Consider the following 20,643-nt stretch of genomic DNA (forward strand, 5'->3'; position numbering starts at 1 on the left):
ACCCACAGGTGTGATCCCCTGAAAACATAGCAGCCCGGCAGCCGGAGGCCAAGTGAAGACCCAACGAGAGGCGGCTCTGTGGCCCTGAGGTCCCGGGAGAGAGGGTTGCCAGGTACGGCTTCTCCTCCCTGAGCTGGCACCTGGGTCCCCTCCTTGGCTGCCCTCTCCTCATCCTTACAGCCTGGGCCCCAGGTGCTTGAAAGAGGACAAGGGAGGGGGCAGGAAGTGGGGTGAAGACCTGCAGAGAGGGTGAGGTGAGGGCCCACGGGAACGGGAAGTTACCAGCCCATGGGTGGGGGTGCCCAGTGAACCCCCAGCCAGGAGGCTCTCTCCATCTCCTAGGGCCCCTGCGGGTATCCCTTTGCGGGCATTCCAGGCAGAGAAGTTCTGAGCTGCCGAGAAGCCAGCGTTCAGGAAGGGAGTTGGCGGGGAGGAGGGTGGCCTTGGTTTGGGATTTGTGGGTGTCAAGGCCGCATCTGCCCCAGCCTCCCAGCCTGGAGTGGGTGGAGGAGCCAGGCGGACGGCAGACGCACCCAGGCAGCCCACCCTGCCCAGGACCCGGGGATGCGGGGCGGGAGAGCGCGGCCGGCGTGGGAGAGCTTCATGGGGCTGCCCCCTCGGTCGTCTGCGAAGTGGGGCGCGGGGCAGTCCCTGGACCGGCTCCGCTGTGCTCCGGGCGGTCGGGGGCTTGCGGGCGCTCCGGGGAGGATGCGGGCACCACCGGCTGGACGGCCGCAGCCTGCAGGGGGCCCTGGGGACAGCCTGCCTCATCCCCCCAGCGGGCTCCGGCCAGGTGGCAGCGCCTGGGCTCGCCGCGCGGAGGCGGCGGCTTCCCGGGCTAGGGGCGGCGGCAGGGGCGGCCCCGGGATCACATGGGCGGAGGCAGGTCCGGGAGCCCCGGGCGGGCTCTCCCCAGAGTCGGGTAGACGGCAGCGGGAGCGGTGGCGTCTGCTCGCCTTCCCTCCCTCCCGGGCCTGGGCGCCCAGCCCGACAGGTGAGCGGCAGCCAGGTGAGCGCGCCCACCTGCGCTCCTCCGCGCGGCCAGCCCTCCCCGGCGCCGGGCTCCTCTCCGCGCCCCTCTCGGCGCGGAACCCTGGCCTCGTCCGCGGCCCAGCTCCCTGCAGCCTCGCATCAGCGGGGGCGCCCCCGCGAGCTGCGCTCTCCCCGGCCGGAGCGCTCCTCCTCCAGCCCCCGACCCGCAGGGTACTTTGCCCTCGGAGCGAAGGAGGCTCCAGAACTGGTAGAGCCGGGCCATCGGGCTGGGCACCTCCCCGCGGCGCCCGCAGCGCGGAGTCCACTGACCGGCTCAAAGGTCTGGGAATCTCAGGGCGGCCGCGAGCCGCCAGCGCCGGCCTCGGGGACTGGGGTGGGGGCAGTGCTGGGGACAGAGGCTAGGCCTGGGCCCAAGGGGAAGGCAGCCGGGGATGGAGCGGACAGACCGCTGGTGCTTTTGATAGATTCCCGCAGCACTTGCGTTCCCCAGGCAGCCCCAGGATGGGTGCTGGGCAGGGTGGTGCCCAGCCTGGCACCGCGGCTTCCTGCCTGGGTTGGCTCCTGGCTCCAGAGCTAGAGGCTCAGGAAATCCCATAGGGGTCTGTCTGCAAGGGCACTTCCTTGCCCAGCAGAGGGGCTGTGGATGGGAGGCCTGTCACCCGGCTGTCTGTCGGGCAGCATCAGGAATCTGAGGGTGGGTGTGCCCAGCTTGACAGATGAACCCTGGCCTCCTCACCCTGGCAGCCGGCCCCTGGGGGAGGTGGGGAGCCCGGTCTTGCCCGTGTGATCCACTTTGCCAAGAACGAAGTGGGCAGCTAGGAGGCCCATGTGAAGACCCGGCCTCACCCCACCAGTCCTTCACCTGGCCAGTGACTTACACAGTCCGTACTGGTGCCAGCCTGTTCCTTGACCCGTCACTCCTGCTTCCTGAGCCCTGCTCTCCCTAGGCCACTCACCAGCCCTCCCCCAGAGTGGAGAGGAAGTACCGTGTGCTGTGCGTTTTGGGGACAGGAAGCAAGCGCTAGTTGGAGTGTGAGCCCTGATGGTGGAGGAGGGGAGACCGAGGGGGTGCTAGCATCCCCTCCACTTGCCAGCCCCTGCCCACTATGCTCCAGCAAGCCCCCTGCCTGGCAGCCTGGGCAGCCCCCTCCTGGGAGTCGCTTCCTGGGCTGAAGACTAAGGAAGGGAGAACTCAGAAGCATGGCTTCCCAGGGTGGGGGGAAGTGAAACCGGGGTGAGGGAGGGAGTTAGCCACTTCCTCTACCCACCCCAAAGCCCCTGAGTAGCTGCTCCGGGAGCTGTGGTACCCTCTCCTTCTCCCTTTGGCTCCTCTCCTGCTGCCTTACAGCGCCCCCAGGGCCGGGTAGGGGCATGGACTTCACCTCCTGGTCCTCTCTTCCTCAGGTATGGCGCTGACGGTGGATGTGGCCGGGCCGGCGCCCTGGGGCTTCCGTATCACAGGGGGCAGGGATTTCCACACGCCCATCATGGTGACCAAGGTAAGGATGGTGGCTCAAAGAGATGAGGAGGTCCCACCAGAAGCGAGGTCAGCCCTGTTCACCCCACTCTGCACAGATGGCTTGCTTTTTCTGTTCGGAGCCCGGGATCCGCTGCTGCCTGGCGTGCTGGCTGTAAGGGAGCCGTGGCCCTTTGCCACGGGGATGTGGTGGCCACTTCAGGAACAGACCTTGGGAGTGAAAGGGAGCTGGGCCCAGGACAGGGCCTGCTCTTGCCTCCCCAGTTGCTATCCCCACACCTGCAGGCAGCCATTTTGGGTGATTACTAGAACAAGAGCCCCCGAGTTCTTGGCAGTCTCCTCTTGACCTGGGCCCGGGCTGGGAATGTTCGCAGGAGGGCTGTGCAGGCAGCCACCTGCAAGGTGTGATTTGCACGGGCAAGGCTGTCTATCCAAAAGCATTTCCAAGCACAGTTCCTGAAATTCTGCCACTGCACATTCTTTGGGAGGCCCATTAGAATGCCAGTGTGGGGCGGGGGCTGCCGCCTGCACTCCTGGAGGGGATGGCTGATCAGCTGGGTGTCATGAGCAGGCAGAGGGACGTGCAGGAGGGTGTAGGCCAGCCTGGGTCAAGGCAGCCTCTGTTTCTTGGGTAGCAGAGTGGGAAATCCCTTCCCCAGGTGGGCCACGGTCTGAGCATGCCAGCTCCTCATCCCTACAGGTGGCCGAGCGGGGCAAAGCCAAGGACGCCGACCTCCGGCCTGGAGACATAATCGTGGCCATCAACGGGGAAAGCGCGGAGGGCATGCTGCATGCCGAGGCCCAGAGCAAGATCCGCCAGAGCCCCTCGCCTCTGCGGCTGCAGCTGGACCGGTAGGGCCTACCGCTCTGCAGAGCCTGTGGCGTTCCCCCTCCCCCACCACCCCACGCACGGAGCAGCCCTTGCTCCTGCCCATGGGCTGGAGCTCAGCCCTAAAGCGGCCTTCTTGGGCCCTCTCCACACCTCGGTGAGAAGGTCCTGGGCTCTGCTTCCTGCAGCAGGGTGGGCTGAGGGGTGTTCCCATGCCTGGTTGGGTAAAGGTGGGCGCCAGGCTGGGCATGCAGTCACAGGCTGGGCAGGGCGAGCTGGCACCAGTCACCTTGAAGCCCGGGCTTGACTGGTTCCCAAGAGTGTGCAGGGCACAGGGCGTGGGCATGAAGTGGGTTGAAGAGGGGAAACTTCTGGGAAAGGTATGCCCAAGGCTGCATCCCCAGGACTCCTGCCTCCAACAGGGCATGGCCTTTGTTTAGTTCCCAGCTGGAAGTGAGGACTTGGGGGGCTCATTCCTCATAGAGCCTGTCTGTTCCTCCCCATCACTGCTCTGGGCCCTGCTGGTGATGGCAGATACCTGATCCTGGGCCTTACTCCTAGGGTTTTGAGCCTATAAGCCAAGGTGGGGCCAGGGTGGGGCCTGGAGGCCAAGCTATAGGGGGAACAGGTGGCTCCCTGGGGTGGGGCATTGTAGTGAGTCACAGATCGGGAATGCCAGGAGATCCCCGAGCCAAGAGAGCCCTCTGCACGGGCCTGGAACCTGAGTCAGATGCCTCTTGCATCCTGGCCACCCCCACATTGTCCTGCTCTCTTCAGCCCTACCAAGCCCCTCCTTCTCCAACTGCCCTGCCCTGTGGTGTGGCAGAAACTGGCTCCCTTCATGTCATTCAGGTCCCTGGGTGTTTGCAAGAGTGGGACCCCAAGAAGGAGGGTAGAGAGCACCTCATGGCATCTGGGAATGGGGCAGAAAGCTACAGGAGGCTGAGGGTCTGGCGGCGGAAGGGCGGGAGCTTCGGACTGTCTCTTCCTCTGGGGTTCTCTGGAGGGACCAGGGCTTGGGGGAGGTAGGCCTGGGCTATAAGTCATGTCTCTGGTTCTGCAGCAGGCAAGCCCAGACTCCAGTCTCTTAATTTTTTTTTTTTTTTTTTTGAGACAGAGTCTCATTCTGTTGCCAGGCTGGAGTACAGTGGCGTGATCTCGGCTCACTGCCACCTCCGCCTCCCGGGTTCAAGAGATTCTCCTGCCTCAGCCTCCTGAGTACCTGGGACTACAGGCGCGTGCCACCATGCCCAGCTAATTTTTGTATTTTTGGTAGAGATGGGGTTTCACCACGTTGGCCAGGATGGTCTCTATCTCCTGACCTCGTGATCCACCTGCCTGGGCCTCCCAAAGTGCTGGGATTGCAGGTATTATACCGTGCCCTGCCCAGTCTCCTAACTTTTGCTGACGCGCACCCACCCCCCGCCTGCCCCCATCTCCCGCCTCCTAGCCTCCCAGGTGACCTCTCTGGTATTCAGAAGCCCTGGGGCAGGAAGCAGGGCTCCAGGCTGGAGCCAGAGCCTGGGCTCCCCTCACCCTGATCCCATGGCTGTCCCAGGAAGCTGAGGGTGCTGTTGCCCTACGTCTCTAGAAGCAGCCTCATGGCCAGGAATACGTGGCAGGATGGGACGAGGCAGGCTGTCCCTCAGCCCAGACTTCAGTTACCTCCCATTCAGGGCTCCAGCTGGGTTCCACTTTGGAAGAGGGTACCCAGGGAGCTGGGAGGGGAGCCCCTCTCGCTGGTGGGGAACTGGGCTTACTTGTCTGGAAGGAGGCAGGTGGGTCTCGCCCTTTGTTTAACTGGGGAGACCCCTGAGAAAGGGATCAGGAGTGACGTGCTCAAAGGCACCCTGGCCTCCAGTGGGCAGGGTGCGCAGCTGGCCCAGTCACCGTGGGCTCTAGAACTTGAGGCAGCTCACTTTCCCTCTCTGGGCTTCAGTTTCTCCATGGGTTAAAATATAAAGGATTATTTCTATGTAATCAGTAATCAGGCCGGGCGCAGTGGCTCACACCTGTAATTTCAGCATTTTGGGAGGCCGAGGCGGGCAGATCACCTGAGGTCAGGAGTTCAAGACCAGCCTGGCCAATACAGCGAAACCCCGTCTCTACTAAAAATACAAAAATTAGCCGGGCATGCTAGCGGGCACCTGTAATCCCAGCTACTTGGGGGGCTGAGGCAGGCAGAATTGCTTGAACCCGGGAGGCGGAGGTTGCGGTAAGCCGAGATTGTGTCACTGTGCTCCAGCCTGGGTGACAGAGGGAGACTCCATCTCAAAAAAACAAAAAAACAGAAAAACAAAAAATCAGTAATATTCCCCCAAATCAATCTACAAACCCGAGGCTGAGTGACATCAGTGACAAAGTCCAGGCAAAATAGAAAAAAGAAAAAAAAAAAAAAAAAAGGGCAGGATAATGTGAGGACTCTCTAATAAAACTGAATGTTTGAACTTTCTGATGAAGTTATGTATGTTCTACTTTTTAGGACCAAACTATCCTTTCTTTTTTCGGAGTGGGTTTTCTTGTTGTTACTGTTGTTTGAGATGGAGTCTCACTCTGTTGCCCAGCCTGGAGTGCAGTGGTACAATTTTGGCTCACTGTAACCTCTGCCTCCCTGGGTCAAGCAATTCTCCTGCCTCAGCCTCCCAAGTAGCTGGGATTACAGGCATGCGTCACTATGGCCTGGCTAAATTTTTTTTTTTTTTTTTTTTAATTAGAGATGGGATTTCACCTTGTTGATGACCAGGCTGGTCTTGAACTCCTGACTTCAAGAGATCCACCCTCCTTGGCCTCCCAAAGTGCTGGGATTACAGGCGTGAGCCACTGTGCCCGGCCTTGGTGTTTTTTTGAGACAGAGTCTCGCTGTGTTGCCCAGACTGGAGTGCAGTGGCGCAATCATGGCTCACTACAACTTCCGCCTCCTGGGCTCAAGTGATCCTCCCACCTCAACCTCCCAAGTAGCTGGGACTACAGGCATGCATCACCATGTGCAGCTACTTAAAAAAAAATTTTAGTAGTCATGAGGTCTTCCTATGTTGTCCAGGCTGGTCTTGAACTCCTGGGCTCCAGTGATCCTCCTGCCTTGGCTTCCCAAAGTGTTGGGATGATAGGCGTGGGCCACTGTGCCTGGCCAACTGTCCTTTCTTTTAAGGAACCATGGTTGTCATTGATGATAGTTGTTTGTCTTGAGTTTGACAAAGTTAAAAGTTGGCAACCGGATGTCCAAATTTTCTGTAGCTTTTACTGGTGTTGAGAACTAGATCTGGGAACAGTTTTGGCCTCTTTTGGGGGTTGCGGGGTGCAGGGCCCCTGTGACATTCCCTCCTTCTGTTGCCTCCTCAGGTCTCAGGCTGCGTCTCCAGGGCAGACCAATGGGGACAGCTCCTTGGAAGTGCTGGCAACTCGCTTCCAGGTAAGCTGGTGCCCTCCCCTGACAGCCTCGGCACCCTGATCACTGGTGCATGAAAGTGAGGCCCGAGGGCAGGGCGGCCTTGGCGGGGCAGCCCTGCCTTTCCTGACACGGCCACTCTCTCCACAGGGCTCCGTGAGGACATACACTGAGAGTCAGTCCTCCCTAAGGTCCTCCTACTCCAGCCCAACCTCCCTCAGCCCGAGGGCCGGCAGCCCCTTCTCACCACCACCCTCCAGCAGCCCCCTCACTGGAGAGGCGGCCATCAGTCGCAGGTGAGCGTGCCTGTGAGTGGATACCCTGGTCGCCTGGGCTGCCAGCTCCAGGCTGGCTCCTCTGAGTCTCAGGAGCTCTGTTCGGGAGCCTGGGGCAGCATCCTCCCTGGGCAGGCTGGGGGTGGCCCCGGCACATACTGTCCCTTTCCCACTTTCAGTTTCCAGAGTCTGGCGTGTTCCCCGGGCCTCCCCGCTGCTGACCGCCTGTCCTACTCAGGCCGCCCCGGAAGCCGACAGGTGAGGCTCCCTGGGGGAGGACAGGCTGGAGGAACAGAAGCACCTACCGTTCCTGTGGGTTGCCAGTGCCCCGGGACAGCAGGTGGCCAGGCCCACCTGGGCAGCCAGGGTCTCCTTCTCCTGGCCACAGGCATGCTCTGCTCCTCAGCCAGGGAGGCCATCCTTCTGGTCGTGGGCCACCTGTGCTGTGCCCAAGACCTGCCCAGCAGTGCCCAGTAGCCCGTCCATCTCCTGCACCCCTCCCCTCATCCCCGTCCCCTCATCTCCCTCCCCTCATCCCCCTCCCCTCCCATCCTGCTGACTTCCTCCCTGCCCAGTATGTTTCTCTTGGGCTGCGGCTGAAATAGTTTCGCTGCTGTTGTTGGGATGATTCCCTTTCGGCTCTGGCTGCATCTCTCGAACACATTCCTCCCCATTCCAAGACCGAGGTCTGCCCGACTCCCACCCACACCCTCCCTTCCTCCTCTGACTCAGCCCAGAGATGCCCCAGTGGGACTGCGGTTCTGCCTCGAGCTGCTCTTGGCTTGTTCTTTCTCCTCCTCCCCCTACCCCCCCCGCCAGCTCCCCTGGACTCTCTTTCAGCCAGGTCCCTGTTGCCCCTGGTGACAGCCTAACCCCTTTCCTGGGTGGTATTTATCCTCTTCAACGGTGGGGGATGGTGAGGGAGTGGGGCAGCCAACAGCCCTCGGCCGCAGCTGCTGGGGACTGGCGTGGGGGGCACGTCCAGTCTTTGGGGTGATGGGGATATGGCCCAGCTGCTGAGCCCTACCTTCGGGTTGATTCTGCATTCCAGAAAGCAGAGCCTTTTGGGGTGGCCAGGGAGGGCACTAGAACCCGGAGGCTCTGGAGGAGGAAGGAGCAGGATCTTTCTGGGGGCCTTCCAAAGAGGCGCTCCCTAGTGACCCGCTGCGTGCCCACCCAGGGGCCAGCCTGGCATTGTGGCCATAGAGATATATGCCATGGGTCCCCTTGTTAAGGAATTGAAGATGTAGTTGTGGAGATAAGGCAAACTTGCAAAACAGTTTTGGAGCAATTAGGCACTAAGCAGTGTGGTATTAATTACAAAAGCAGGAGGCGTTCTGGGAGGGGAGGGGGGAAGGAAGGCTGTGTGAGGAGTATTGCTGGACATTAGAGGTGGTGGTGAGAGGGTTTAGGGAAGGATGAGCAGGAGGCGCAACACGCTGGGAGATGGAGAAACAGTGGTCCAGGTGAGGGCTGGTGTACTGGTGCTGGGGGATTTTTTAGGGGGAAGCTTTGTTCTGAGATAAGCCGGGAATGAGCTTGTTTCAAGAGGGCTGGTCAGTGTCAGTCCTGGCTCTGTTCCGCGATGCCTCTGGTGGGCTGTGGTCTCAGCAGGACCACGTGCTCAAGGGCAAGCCTTCCTGAGCTTCGCCGTCGTGTTGACCCCTGTCCAGGAAAATGAAGGGTGTGGGAGGTACAGAGGCATGGCTCCCAAACCAGCGGCAACACCTGAGAACTTGTTGGAAATGCAACTTCCCAGGCTCCAGCCTATACCCGCTGAGTTGGGCATGGGGCCTGCGGGTCACGAGCCCAGAGCTGGGTGTGGGGAGACCCACCTGGGTCGGTCTCACCTCTGCCATGACGACTTGGACCAGGCCCCCTTCCTCTTCCTGGGCCTTAGGTCAGACTAGAAGACGCTCTGAGTTCCCTTCTCTGACCTTGATGACTGCTCATTCCTTCGGCAAATATTTGTTGAGCAGCTGCTTCATGTCAGACACTCATCTGGGCTCTGGGGATGCATTCGTGGAAAAACAGAGTGACACCTCTGACCCTGTGGAGCTGACGTTCTAGTCTACAAATGAGGCTGTGGTCCCACGGGTGCCTTTTGAGAATCACTGTGTAGCTGGGTGCTGTGACACGTGCCTGGAGTCCCAGCTACTCGGGAGGCTGGGGCGGGAGGATTGCTTGAGCCCAGGAGTCGAGACCAGTTTGGGCAACATAGTGAAACCCCCATCTCTTTAAAAAAAAGTCGCTTACACTTGAGAGTCTTAAAGGCTCTAAGAAGTCCCATGAGAAAGAAACCCACTTAATTTTTCTTTATATCCTAAACTTGTTGAACAGCAGAATTTCTCCTGGATTTCTACCCCTGACCCCCTGCCCTGCCCCACCCCCAGGAACATCCTTGCGTTCCCCAGCACACATTTTGAGAGGTGTTGGCTACAGACAAGCTCGTGATGGGCAGGTGAAGGGGGGGAGCAGCTTTCCTGGATTTGGAGATAAAAGGTCTCTTCTGTGAAGGCAAGGGTCCCTAACCCCTAACTGCCTGGGAGGAAGGGAGGGAGAGAAAGGCATTGTCTCTCCCAGTCGGGGAGCTGGTCTCCTTTTCTGGGCCGGGCAGTCTGGTGGGAGTGTGTGAGAGGAATGCTGTGAGCTGCAGAAGCAGGGGTGCTGTGTCCTTGTGGCCTCCTGACATGGCCAAGACTGCAGAGAGCTGGAGGCCTAGGACTCCCTTATGGTGCCTCTGGAAATTACAGGTTCCCCCTGCTGGTAGGCACATGGCTTGGTGAGCAGAGGCGAAGTGAAAAAAGCCCCTCTCCCTCTGGCTGGGAATGAGGACTTGCCTCATGAAGGGATCCCGGGCCGCTGCCCTAGGCAGGGCCCATGGTGGTCTGTCTGGAGACGTGATGTGGCTCTTGAATTCCTGTGGAAACTATCTCTAGGTCCTTCAGGTGACCGCACAGCCCCAGGCAGTTGCCCTGCAGCCCGGGTGTGGACTCCCAGCCCTGCCTCTGATGCTTCAGGTGGCTTGGACCAGCCACTTTGCCCTTCTGACCTGCAGTCTCCTTACCTATAAAACGTTTTACTGGAGAACCCTGAGAGCAGAGGGATGTGAGGTGAACTGCTGGTAGCAGCCTGGTGGGGTTAGGGTCTAGGGCTGTTTTCTTAAGATCCAGAAGTTTTTGCTTTAGCTTAAGGATTTGTGCAATTTTCCATCTGGCTTCATAATTCATCCATGACTTTGAATTTTAAAATGGAGAGAAGTTGGTTTCCCAGGAAATGCTGCCCCTGGCCCTGGGCATCGGCCCACCTGGCTGTCTCCAAGGCTCTCCTTCCCAGTGGCCGGTGCGGGCTCCTGGAGCTCAGTTGAGTCCCATTGGGGTGGCAATGGAAAGGGAGCAAGGGAGTGGGGAGTACGGAGATGCAGGCTGGAAATTGGCCTCCAGGAACAACTGTGAGGTTGAAGGCCAGATTTCCATGTTGGGAGCAAATTTAAGAGCCCCAGATGGACACGGCACACCTGGAGATGGGCACGGCTGCCTGAGTGTGGCCCAGGGAGGGCTCGGCTCCCCAAAGCTCCATGGGGCGGGCCCAGACCTCCCAGCAGAGTAGGGACAGGCTGGTCAGCCCAGGCTTCCGCCTCTGAGGAGAGGAACCAGCTCTCCTTGGGAAGAGGGCCTCTGCCCTGGCCGGCCCTGGCTCCCAGGGGACCTCGACCCCTTGCTTCATCCCTTTGTTTCCATCTCCTCAGTGCAAAAGGGCAGCGTGCTTCGTCTCTGCTGGTTCCGTGGGATCGGAGCCAGGCCCCAGTGTGCAATGTCTTTGCACACAGATAATAGCGTGCGTGACAGGGGACTCTGTGCTTAGCTGTCACCTGCTGCCTTCCTGCTGCTCGGTCCCCGGCAGAACCTGCATGCCTCCCTCCCACTCTGGACCCTGGCAGTCTCTGCATCCTGGCTCCGAGGGAAGGGGCAGGGGGTCCGCTGGTCAGCGAGGGCTGGGAGCCCCGACACCTTGGCTCCAAGGGAAGGGGCAGGGGTCCGCTGGTTGGCGAGGGCCGGGGGCCCCCTGGTGTCGGGCCTGGGAACAGCCGGGCTAGGCCCTCCTGGGTGTGTTGGCCAAAGGCTCTGGCCCTGACTCCTCCCCGGCTGCCTCCTCCCCACAGGCCGGCCTCGGCCGCGCTGGCGACTCGGCGGTGCTGGTGCTGCCGCCTTCCCCGGGCCCTCGTTCCTCCAGGCCCAGGTACCAGCAGGCCCCGGAGGGTCGGGTGGGGTCTTGGAAGGCTGGGAGGGGCAGGAGGGAGACGGGCTTCCCCGAGAGGGATGGGGTCCCCCAAGCCCAGGTGGCTCCTCCACCTCCCAGATTCCTCCCCCTCCCCCACTCTCTTCTCCTGCTCTCCACCCCCTTGCTTGCCTAAGCCCCGGCACGGGACCCTCATTCCTGGCTGCTTCCCACCCTACAGCGTGGACTCGGAAGGGGGAAGCCTCCTCCTGGACGAGGACTCGGAAGTCTTCAAGATGCTGCAGGAAAATCGCGAGGGACGGGCGGCCCCCCGACAGTCCAGCTCCTTTCGGCTATTGCAGGAAGCCCTGGAGGCTGAGGAGAGAGGTGAGGGCCTGGGGGGCTGGGGTGGGGAAGGAGGTTCCCTCCCGTACCCTGGGCCCTGACTGGATGGGTCAGTGAACCAGTGTTCTTAAGTGCCTGTGAGGTGCTCACCACGGAACTAGGCACAGAGCCGAGCAGGGTGCGAAGCCCCAGCCATAAGGAGCTGACGGTCTGGGAGGGTCACCAGCCTGCTCCCAGACAGTAGTGGGCAGTAGCCGGCTGGGATGGGAAAGTGTCATTCGAGTGATAAAAGCGGTGGCAGGGCCTGGGGCTGGGTCTCCAGGGAGGGCTTCTTGGAGGAAGAGGGATTTGACGTGGCCTTTTGGCCTTAGAAAAAACATCAAGACTTAAACAGCATTAAGAGGTTGGCAGGAAGCACTGTGGAAGGTGGAGGCTGGCGGCCAGAGGGCTTTGGGGTGTGGGAGTGAGAGAATGGGGGCCTCATAGCATGGAAGGGCGCCAGTGGAGGCCAAGCCCCTGCAGTGAGGGCCCTCGGGAACCAGGCTGAGGAGTGCCCTAACCCAGGAAAGCCATTAAATACCGATGCCAGGCGAGCAAGACATACGGAGGCTTGCCAGAGTTCCGTTATTCATGTGACAGACACTGACTGTGCCCATCTGAGGGACCAGATGTGTGCAGAGTTTGGGGATAGAAGGTGGCTATGACCCCACTCCTGCCCTTGGGGAGCTCCGTTCATTGGGGCAGATGGGCCTGGCCAGCTCCCATGGAAGTGAGTGCTGCTATGGGAGTTCCTATTCCCACAGCCCCTGCCTTTAAGGCGCTTAGCACCAATGCCCTTTAGAACAGTGGGGAGAAGGGGAGGGAGATGACAGGACAGGTAGGAGAGTGACCAGAGAGGCTTCATAATTCATCTATGACTTTGAATTTTAAAATGGAGAGAAGTTGGTTTCCCAGGAAATGGTGCCCCTGGCCCTGGGCACTGGCCCGCCTGGCTGTCTCCAAGGCTCTCCTTCCCAGTGGCTGGTGTGGGCTCCTGGAGCTCAGCTGAGTCCCATTGGGGTGGCAATGGAAAGGAAGCAGGGGAGTGGGGAGTATGGAGATGCAGGCTAGAAATTGGCCTCCAGAAATAACTGTGAGGTTGAAGGTGAGATTTCCATTTTGGGAGCAAATATAAGAGGCCATATGGACAAGGCACACCTGGAGATTGGCAGGTGGCTGGTTCTAATGCTGATGTTTAGCTCCAAGGGGCATTTGCAGAGGCATAGGGGGTGGGGTGAGAAGGTTTGGAGCAAATCTTGTCTGTTTTGACCCTGAGGCCTCAGAAGGTCCCAGGAGGCAGCACAGGGAGAGGGCAGTGACTTTGCCAAGGGAGCCTCAGCGTCCTTAGCTGCAGACAGGGGCGACAGCTGCCCTATAGCCCTGGGCTTCATCTTCGTGTGGCTTGAGAGCTCAGATGCGACAATGCATGGAAAAGCACTTTGGAAGCTGTACCGAGGCATTTCGCTCCTGTTGCCGTCTCCAGTTATTATCTAATCACACTGTCATTACCGGGTCAGAGAGGGAGCACCTGCTTCACCTGACACGTCACACACTGAGCACAGATGGCCCCAGGTGGCCTTAGATGGGCAAACTAGGCCTTGTACCTGCCTCCTTCATGCCCTTGCCCAGCCTCAGCCATGGATCTGGAAAGATCACCTTCCTCCTTACCTGGTACCACCGTCCGTGTGACTTTAGGGGTCCTCTTATAAGGGTGCTTTCCAAGACCACCTCCTCAGGGCGTCTTTGGGAGGATGCTGTGGTTGGTGGGCTCTAACCACGTGTCTGTCTGCCCTGCCCCCAGGTGGCACGCCAGCCTTCTTGCCCAGCTCACTGAGCCCCCAGTCCTCCCTGCCCGCCTCCAGGGCCCTGGCCACCCCTCCCAAGCTCCACACTTGTGAGAAGTGCAGTACCAGCATCGCGTGAGTGTGGAGGGGGGTGGGGGACCTAAGCCTTGGCAGGGGAGTGGGGAGGGGGACAGGGCACTGGATGCTTTCAGGAAGAGCCGGGACCATCAGGTGCTAGCACTGGGCACCCAGTCGGGGACCCTAGGGGAAGCAGTGTGGCACAGCCTTGGGGGCATTAGTTACAGGGCCTGGGCTAGCTGCTTCCGGCTGCGTCTCCTCTCCCTCTCCTCCTTTTCCCATCCCTTTTGATTTCTCTTTGATAATTTCAAAGCCTCTGGAGATCTGCCCGGAGGTACAGCACATCCTCCTGGAAAATCTTGCTCTTTCCCCTTCCTCCCCCTTCAGAGCAGGCTCCATTTTTCCTGACGTGGGCTCATTTTTCTTATTTTTCTTTTCTTTTTTCTTTTTTTTTTTTTTTTTTTGAGACGGAGTCTCATTCTGTTTCCCAGGCAGGAGTGCAGTGGTGCAATTTCAGCTCACTGCAAGCTCTGCCTCCCAGGTTCACGCTATTCTCGTGTCTCAGCCTCCCACTACAGGCGCCCGCCACCACTCCCAGCTAATTTTTGTATTTTCAGTAGAGACGGGTTTTCCTGGGCCAGGCTGGTCTCAAACTCTTGACCTCCGGTGATCCGCCTGCCTCGGCCTCCCAAAGTGCTGGGATTACAGCGTGAGCCACCGTGGCCAGCCGAGGTGGGCTAATTTTTCTCATTAGGTGGCATTTATAATGCAACCACATTCTCTGGAAGGTTGCTGAAACCCCCCCTCAGGTAAATTTCGAAGTGTGTAGCGTGGGAGGGGCAGGTGATTGACTTTAGGCAAATCCCTTAACCTCTCTGGGCTTTAGTGTTTTCATCTGCAGAGTGGGAGCACCTTCAGTCCCCCTGTTGTGCAGAGATAGGGAACGTGTGTTGAAAAAGCATGTTTTCCATCCTGGTTCTCAAAGGTGTGTGCGTCGGGTCCCTTGGAGGGTTTGTTAAATGCTGATGGCTGGGCCCCACCCCAGAGCCTCCTCTCCAGGAGGCCAGCAGGCCTGAGAATGTGCATTTCTCACAAATTCCCCAGTGATGCGGATGCTGCTGCCTGTGGGACCCAGGACCACACTGAGAATCACTGCTCTGTTAAAAATCCAGGCAATGTGGGACGGACTTACAGTCTTTGTGTGAGAGGAACAGCTTTTTAAAAAAAATTTAATATTTTTAATAGAGTTTCACTCTGTTGCTCAGGCTGGAGCACAGTGGTGCCGTCATGGCTCACTGCAGCCCCAAACTCCTGGGCTCAAATGATCCTCCCATCTCAGCCTCCTGAGTAGCTGGGATTACAGGCGTGTGCCACCATACCTGGCTAATTTTTAAATTTTTTGTAGAGATGGAGTCTTGCTATGTTGCCCAGTTTGGTTTCAAACTCCTGGCCTTAAGTGATCTGCCCACCTGGGATCCTAGGCATGGATTACAGGCGTGAGCTACTGTGCCTGGCTGACTTATTTATTATTATTATTTTTAATTAGGGGTCCCAGCAGTGGCAGCGGTGGTGGGGGTTTGTGTGTGTTAGGGGATTTGTCAAAGTGAGATTCCTGTGTGCAGCTTCAAGAATCAAGTCTCAGGCCGGGTGCGGTGGCTCACGCCTGTAATCCCAGCACTCTGGGAAGCCAAGGAGGGTGGATTACCTGAGGTCGGGAGGGCAAGACCATCCTGGCTAACACGGTGAAACCTGTCTCTACTAAAAATACAAAAAATTAGCCAGGTGTGGTGGCACATGCCTGTAATCCCAGCTACTCAGGAGGCTGATGCAGGAGAATCGCTTGAACCCGGGAGGTAGAGGTTGCTGTGAGCTGAGATCACGCCATTGCACTCCAGCCTGGGCAACAAGAGCAAAACTCCATCTCAAAAAAAAAAAAAAAAAAAAAAAGAGAGTCTAGTCTCTGAGAAGGCTTTGGGCTCTACCCAGGTCCTGGCGCTACAGTGGGGACCAGGCCCCCTGGGCATGGTGGCCTCCTGCTTGGTGCTGTGGCTCTGAGCTAAAGCCTCTCCCTCCCCTGCAGGAACCAGGCTGTGCGCATCCAGGAGGGCCGGTACCGCCACCCCGGCTGCTACACCTGTGCCGACTGTGGGCTGAACCTGAAGATGCGCGGGCACTTCTGGGTGGGTGACGAGCTGTACTGTGAGAAGCATGCCCGTCAGCGCTACACTGCCACCCTCAGCTCTAGGGCCTGAGCCCGCCATGCCCTCAGCCTGCCTCACTGCTGGGCCAGGGTCATGCCTATATAAGTTGGCATGGCAGGGACAATGGTGGGCAGTTGCTCTTACATGAGCTAAGTTTGGAGACCTGAGGCCCCTTTGTCCTTGCTGGGTGGGCCAAGGTCTGGGACCTGTCTTGGACTGTGGGAGACTCACCCTCACCTTGCCAGGCCTCTCCCCTGCAGGACTTGGCATTGCACTAGTTAGTCTGAGGTGGCCACTGCCTTTGATCAACCTTTGTGTGCCAGGGTCTAAGTAGGGTCGAACACAGAAGTGGGAAGGAGAGGGGTGGGCCAGGGGCTAATGGTGTCACTGTGTAAAGTTTTTGACATATTAGCTCTATAAATGTATGAATATGGACAAAATAAAGTAGACATCCCTTCCTTCTTTTTCCTACCGCCAGCCCTGGGTATGACCTGCTCTCACCACTGGGTGGAGGATCTTTATTTATGAAACATATGTTTCTTCTTATTTTCCCTCCCTCAAATCCCACCCCTGCCAGTTGCCTGCACCTGACATTTCCCATGGAAGGGCCTTGCCTCTTTTAGGTTGTGAGTCGTGTCGTTCCTTAACCTTTTTGTAAAGATGCCCGTTTTACAGGAGGACCCTTGTGCTATGGAGGGAATGAGGTTGTCACTGGAAGCTTTGAAGGGGATGGTGGAGGGCGCCACACAGAGGGAAAGGAGGAAGACCAGGAGACCCATCCAGCCAAGCTGGTGAGACAACCTCTGACCCTGAGGACCGGCCGCCCACCAAGGGTTGGGCCCCCGGGGCCAGGTTGATCTACCGACACCTTCCACTTCTTTCCTGGGAGACTCTGCTGGCTTCATTGGTGATTGATTTGGAGGGGGGAAAAAGGGCAGGGTGGCTCAGGCTTTAGCCCCAGGTACTGGGGAGGCCTGAGGAGCGCTTGAGCTCAGGAGGCCGAGGCTGCCTTAAGCTGTGATCATGCCACTGCATTCCAGCCTGGGAGAGAGAGAGGACCTGTCGCTTGAAAAAACAAAAACACAAAAACAAATGAAGGCATGTGGCCAGTGCCAGGTGAGCTGTCCTGGGGGTGCACTTGAGTTGAGGCAGGGGACAGTGGTCCCCCCTGCCAGCCTAGGATTTTGGGCATGATTCACCCACTACCCCTAGTGCTAGTCCCAGAGGATGCTGCGGAGGGGGCAGCCTCAGCTCTCTTTTCAGAGAAGATCAAAGCTGGGCTTCCCAGGGTGCCTGGCTGGTCCCTGCCGGCAGCTTTGTGCTCTCCGGCTCTTTGTGGAAGGAATCTTGGCGCAGGTGTTTGTGTTGCCTCCTCAGGCACCTGTAGATATAATTTACACCATGATATCATTGTCTCACCTTTTGCCTGGGTAGCCACCCAGGCACTGAGGCTGCCTGAGAAAGGTCTTTATTTTTATAGAAAAGATCAAGGCGTCTGGCTGGCTCGGGAATCCATGAGCCCCGGGGGCGCTGGTAAGAAACGGGGTAGTCTCTTTGGCGCCACCTAGTGTCCAGTGCAGCCCATGGCGGGGCCCATTCACGGCGCAACTTAGGGCTTCTGGGCACAGCAGGAATACGGAAGGATACAGCATTCCTCATGCCTTCCTGGAGGTAGAAGGCCAGTGGCAGCGACTGAGCTGGCATGAATGAATAAGGGGATGTGGCACTGAGCGCGAAGGGCTACCTTGGAACGCACGGAGGAGCGTCCCGTGAGTTCAAAGCAGTGGCCGTGATAAAGGAGGGCTGGGTCTTGGAGAGGTGGAGAAGAGGAATGCTGAGTGATGGGGTGGCTGCTGGGGGGATGCTTAGCTCAGAGCAGTGGCTGATGGGGACACTGAGATAAGATCGGAGGGGAGCTGTCAATGCCAGAAGTGGTTTGAACTTCCCCTTGAGGCTCTAGGGACATTTCGTTTTGAGACAGGGTCTTGCTCTATTGCCCAGGCTGGAGTGCGGTGGTGCAATCTTAGCTCACTGCAGCCTCCACCTCCCAGGCTCAAGAGATCCTCCCACAGCCTCCCAAGTAGCTGGGACTACAGACACGCACCACCACACGCAGCTAATTTTTAAGTTTTTCTTTTCTTTTTTTTTTTTTTTTAGAGATGGGGTCTCGCTATGTTGCCCAGGCTGGTCTCGAACTTCCGGCCCCAAGCCATCCTCCCACCTTGGCCTTCCAAAGTGTTGGGATTACAGGCGTGAGCTAACCTTGCCCAGCCTCTGGGAACACTTGGAAGGTTTTAAGCAGAGAAGTGACAGGTTGGAAAATATGGTTTGGATTATTGCTATGGACAGATTCCCACCAGTATGTAGCACGCATGCTGGGCCAGCCGTGTCATAGGAGCGGAGGGGGAGAAGTGGGGACTGGGGACATGTGAAATGATGGGTATTCCAGTGAGGCGTCAAATGCCTTCTGAAGCCTTTGTAGGTTCCAGCTCAAATCCCCCTCTGGCCCTTGTTCTTTGGTGTGGCAGCCGTTTCTCCTCCCAGGGGTCCTGAGGGTTTCAGCACCAGGGTTCTCTGCAGACACACAATCAGCCCGGCTCGGGAGCAAACTCCCCTGGAAGAACGGAGTTATGAGTTGGTCAGCAGAGGAGCCTGGGGACAGGCAGTCTTTGGTCTTTTACCTCTGATCTCGTCCCCACCCTAAGCCAGCTAGCTGCGTGCTCCCACTCCCTCTGCCGCACACCGCCCGTCTGTGTTCCCGGACTTTGTCCAGTGCAGTGCCCTCTTCCCTTCCTGCACTGCGGAGATTAACTGAAGTGACAGATTAGAGTTAGAAGTGGCCCAAAGGAGCATCTGATACAACCCCCTTTGGTTAGAGAAGGGAAAGTGACTTTTCCAAAACTGCACAGCTAGACAGTCATAATGGCTAAGCTCTGGGAGTGCTTTTGATGTGCTAGGGATATTTCCAATGCTTTAACTCACTTAATCCTCACAACCCGCGATAGGTACTTTTACCATCCTCTCCGCAGATGAAGAAAGAAACCGAGGACCAGGAGGTTCAGTAAATTGTCCAAGTACTCCTAGCTAGTAAGGAATGGATCTACAGCCTGCCTCCCAGGTTTCTGGCTTGTGGGGGGCAGAGTTTGTCCCTCTGTCATCAGAGGCAGCCTTCCAGGCACAGCTCTGGTCACCTCTGGTCACAACTGGAGGTCACCACAGCCCTTCCCAGCGCTCTGTAGGCTCTCAGCTTTGTGCTTCCTCCCACGGGTACTAGCTCCAGCTGAGCTTGCAGGAAACCCACTTCCTGAAGCCAGGACTTCCCCATGGGAAGTGCAGGGGCCAGTGGGCATCGGTGGGCTGACTCTGCTCTGGACACTGTCTGTCTCAGGAACTCATGGCAGTGGTTTACCTTGTCAGGAGCCCGTGGACGGGCTGCCCCTCCCATTCCTTCAAGCATCACTCAGAGAGCCCTGGCCTGGCTCTAGGCTTGGCGCTGCGGCTGCCACAGGAAGGGGGCATTCCCCTACTTTGGGTGTTGGGTCAGATCCTGCCCCCGCGCCCCCCAGGGCTCAGGTTCCTTTGAGCTGGACCTCCAGGACGCATCTCCATGGCGGTGGTGGGGAGGAGGGGTGCGCCATGGCCTGGAGGGGAGTGTGTGTGGAGGTTCTTTTGAGTCACACACAAAGCATTGTGCTGAGACACTGCATTCCTGCTGGCTGGGCTTCCTGTTTCCAGATGCATTCCTGTCCCAGAGTCACCACGAGACTGTTTGGAATCCCGCCCCACATTCTCCAAATTCAGGGCGCGATCTGGCAAAGGCTCCCACCCCCACCCTCTTACTTTGGAGGGAGTCTGGGCTCCCTCGCTACCCAGGGAGGGCTGGCAGGGCTCTGGCACGGCAGGGGTGTGATGCCATACATCTTCTTGGGCTTGCATAAGACAGTTCCTAGAGACCCAGCACTCTGGTTCTCTCTCTGCCTGTGAGAAGCAGAATGGGTACTGTCTAGGAGGACTGGGCAGGGAGGGGGCAACCCAGAGGACCCATGGCTAGCAGGGAAGGGCCTGGGCTTGAACGTGACTCTGTTGAGACATGGCCAGCAATTCTGGCACTTGGCTGTCATTCGGCTGGCCTGCACAGGGATTGGCTGTGGGCCTCAGTTTCCCCATTTTATAAAGTTTTAAAATCTGATGTTTGTGGCTCTCTGATAAAGGCTCCTGCAGTGGGTGTTTGGGGACTGGTTCCAGAAAGGAGCAAAGGGAAGGGGATGCACAGATTGTCTTACCCCTCCCGGTAAACAGCCACTTCCTTCCAGTGGCTCTGGCTCCAGCCTCTCCCCTGCCCTAGAGGTCCAGGTGCTAGTCTGCACGTCCGCCGCTCCCTTATCTGCCTCCGGGGGATTTGGGTCCTGCTGGGATTTTTCCAGCCTTGCCCCCTCCCTCTGGAGGAGGCGCCTTCCTTAGAGGCCACCAACCCCAGTCTGGTCACCAGGCTCTCTCTCATCTTCAGTAGCTTTTTGGGCTCCTTTTAGGTTGGGGACTGAGGGGTGGAATCCCACGGGCCAAAGGGAGGGTGAGGTGGGAACAGGGGGACATTTACACTTTGGCCCAATCTCCAGGCGGCTCCCCGCTGGCTCGCATCTTTCCAGACCTTGAGACCTACGCAGTCCCCAGCTTTAGGGAGCCCGGGATGAGAAAGAGGCAGGGGACCGGGAGGGGGTTCAGATCTAGCCGAGGACACACGCGCGTTCTGCAGTTGTAAAGGATTTCCCGGTGGGCAGGATCGTTTCCCCTCCCATCGCTCAGGTTTCCGAGCGGCCAAGAGACTGGCCCCAAGCCACACAGCTAGGGAGCGCCAGGTGCCCGCGTCCTGGTCAGCGCTCTTCCCACCGCCAGCACGTGGGGCTCCCATTTCCTTCCTGGCTCTTGTCCGGTCCTCCAGCCAGCCCCGGCTCTAAGTCCGCGGCAGGAAGACGGACCCTGCGTGTGAACCCGCGGGGCCGGGCGGCCCGGTGCCCCGAG

The 20,643-nt window shown here is 58.5% G+C and overlaps 1 protein-coding gene across 5 annotated transcripts; it reads left to right on the forward strand.

Moving 5' to 3' along the window:
• The first annotated feature begins 94 nt into the window (after positions 1-94).
• On the forward strand, positions 95-16,068 carry PDLIM2 (PDZ and LIM domain 2). 5 transcript variants are annotated; one of them, XM_054498195.2, is made up of 10 exons: positions 95-112; positions 2,398-2,492; positions 3,171-3,322; positions 6,639-6,708; positions 6,835-6,980; positions 7,139-7,217; positions 11,122-11,198; positions 11,419-11,564; positions 13,363-13,480; positions 15,504-16,068. In XM_054498195.2, the coding sequence occupies exons 2-10, from the start codon at positions 2,400-2,402 to the stop codon at positions 15,673-15,675; spliced, it is 1,053 nt and encodes a 350-aa protein (XP_054354170.2). In that variant the 5' UTR covers positions 95-112; positions 2,398-2,399; the 3' UTR covers positions 15,676-16,068. The 5 variants fall into 5 exon arrangements, with proteins under 5 accessions (XP_054354170.2, XP_054354166.2, XP_054354168.2 ...); XM_054498191.2 differs by lacking the exon at positions 95-112 and adding an exon at positions 525-1,312; XM_054498193.2 differs by lacking the exon at positions 95-112 and adding an exon at positions 550-1,009.
• Positions 16,069-20,643: the final 4,575 nt, after the last annotated feature.

Source organism: Pongo pygmaeus, chromosome 7 (genome assembly GCF_028885625.2).
Source record: "Pongo pygmaeus isolate AG05252 chromosome 7, NHGRI_mPonPyg2-v2.0_pri, whole genome shotgun sequence".
Lineage (NCBI taxonomy): Eukaryota > Metazoa > Chordata > Mammalia > Primates > Hominidae > Pongo > Pongo pygmaeus.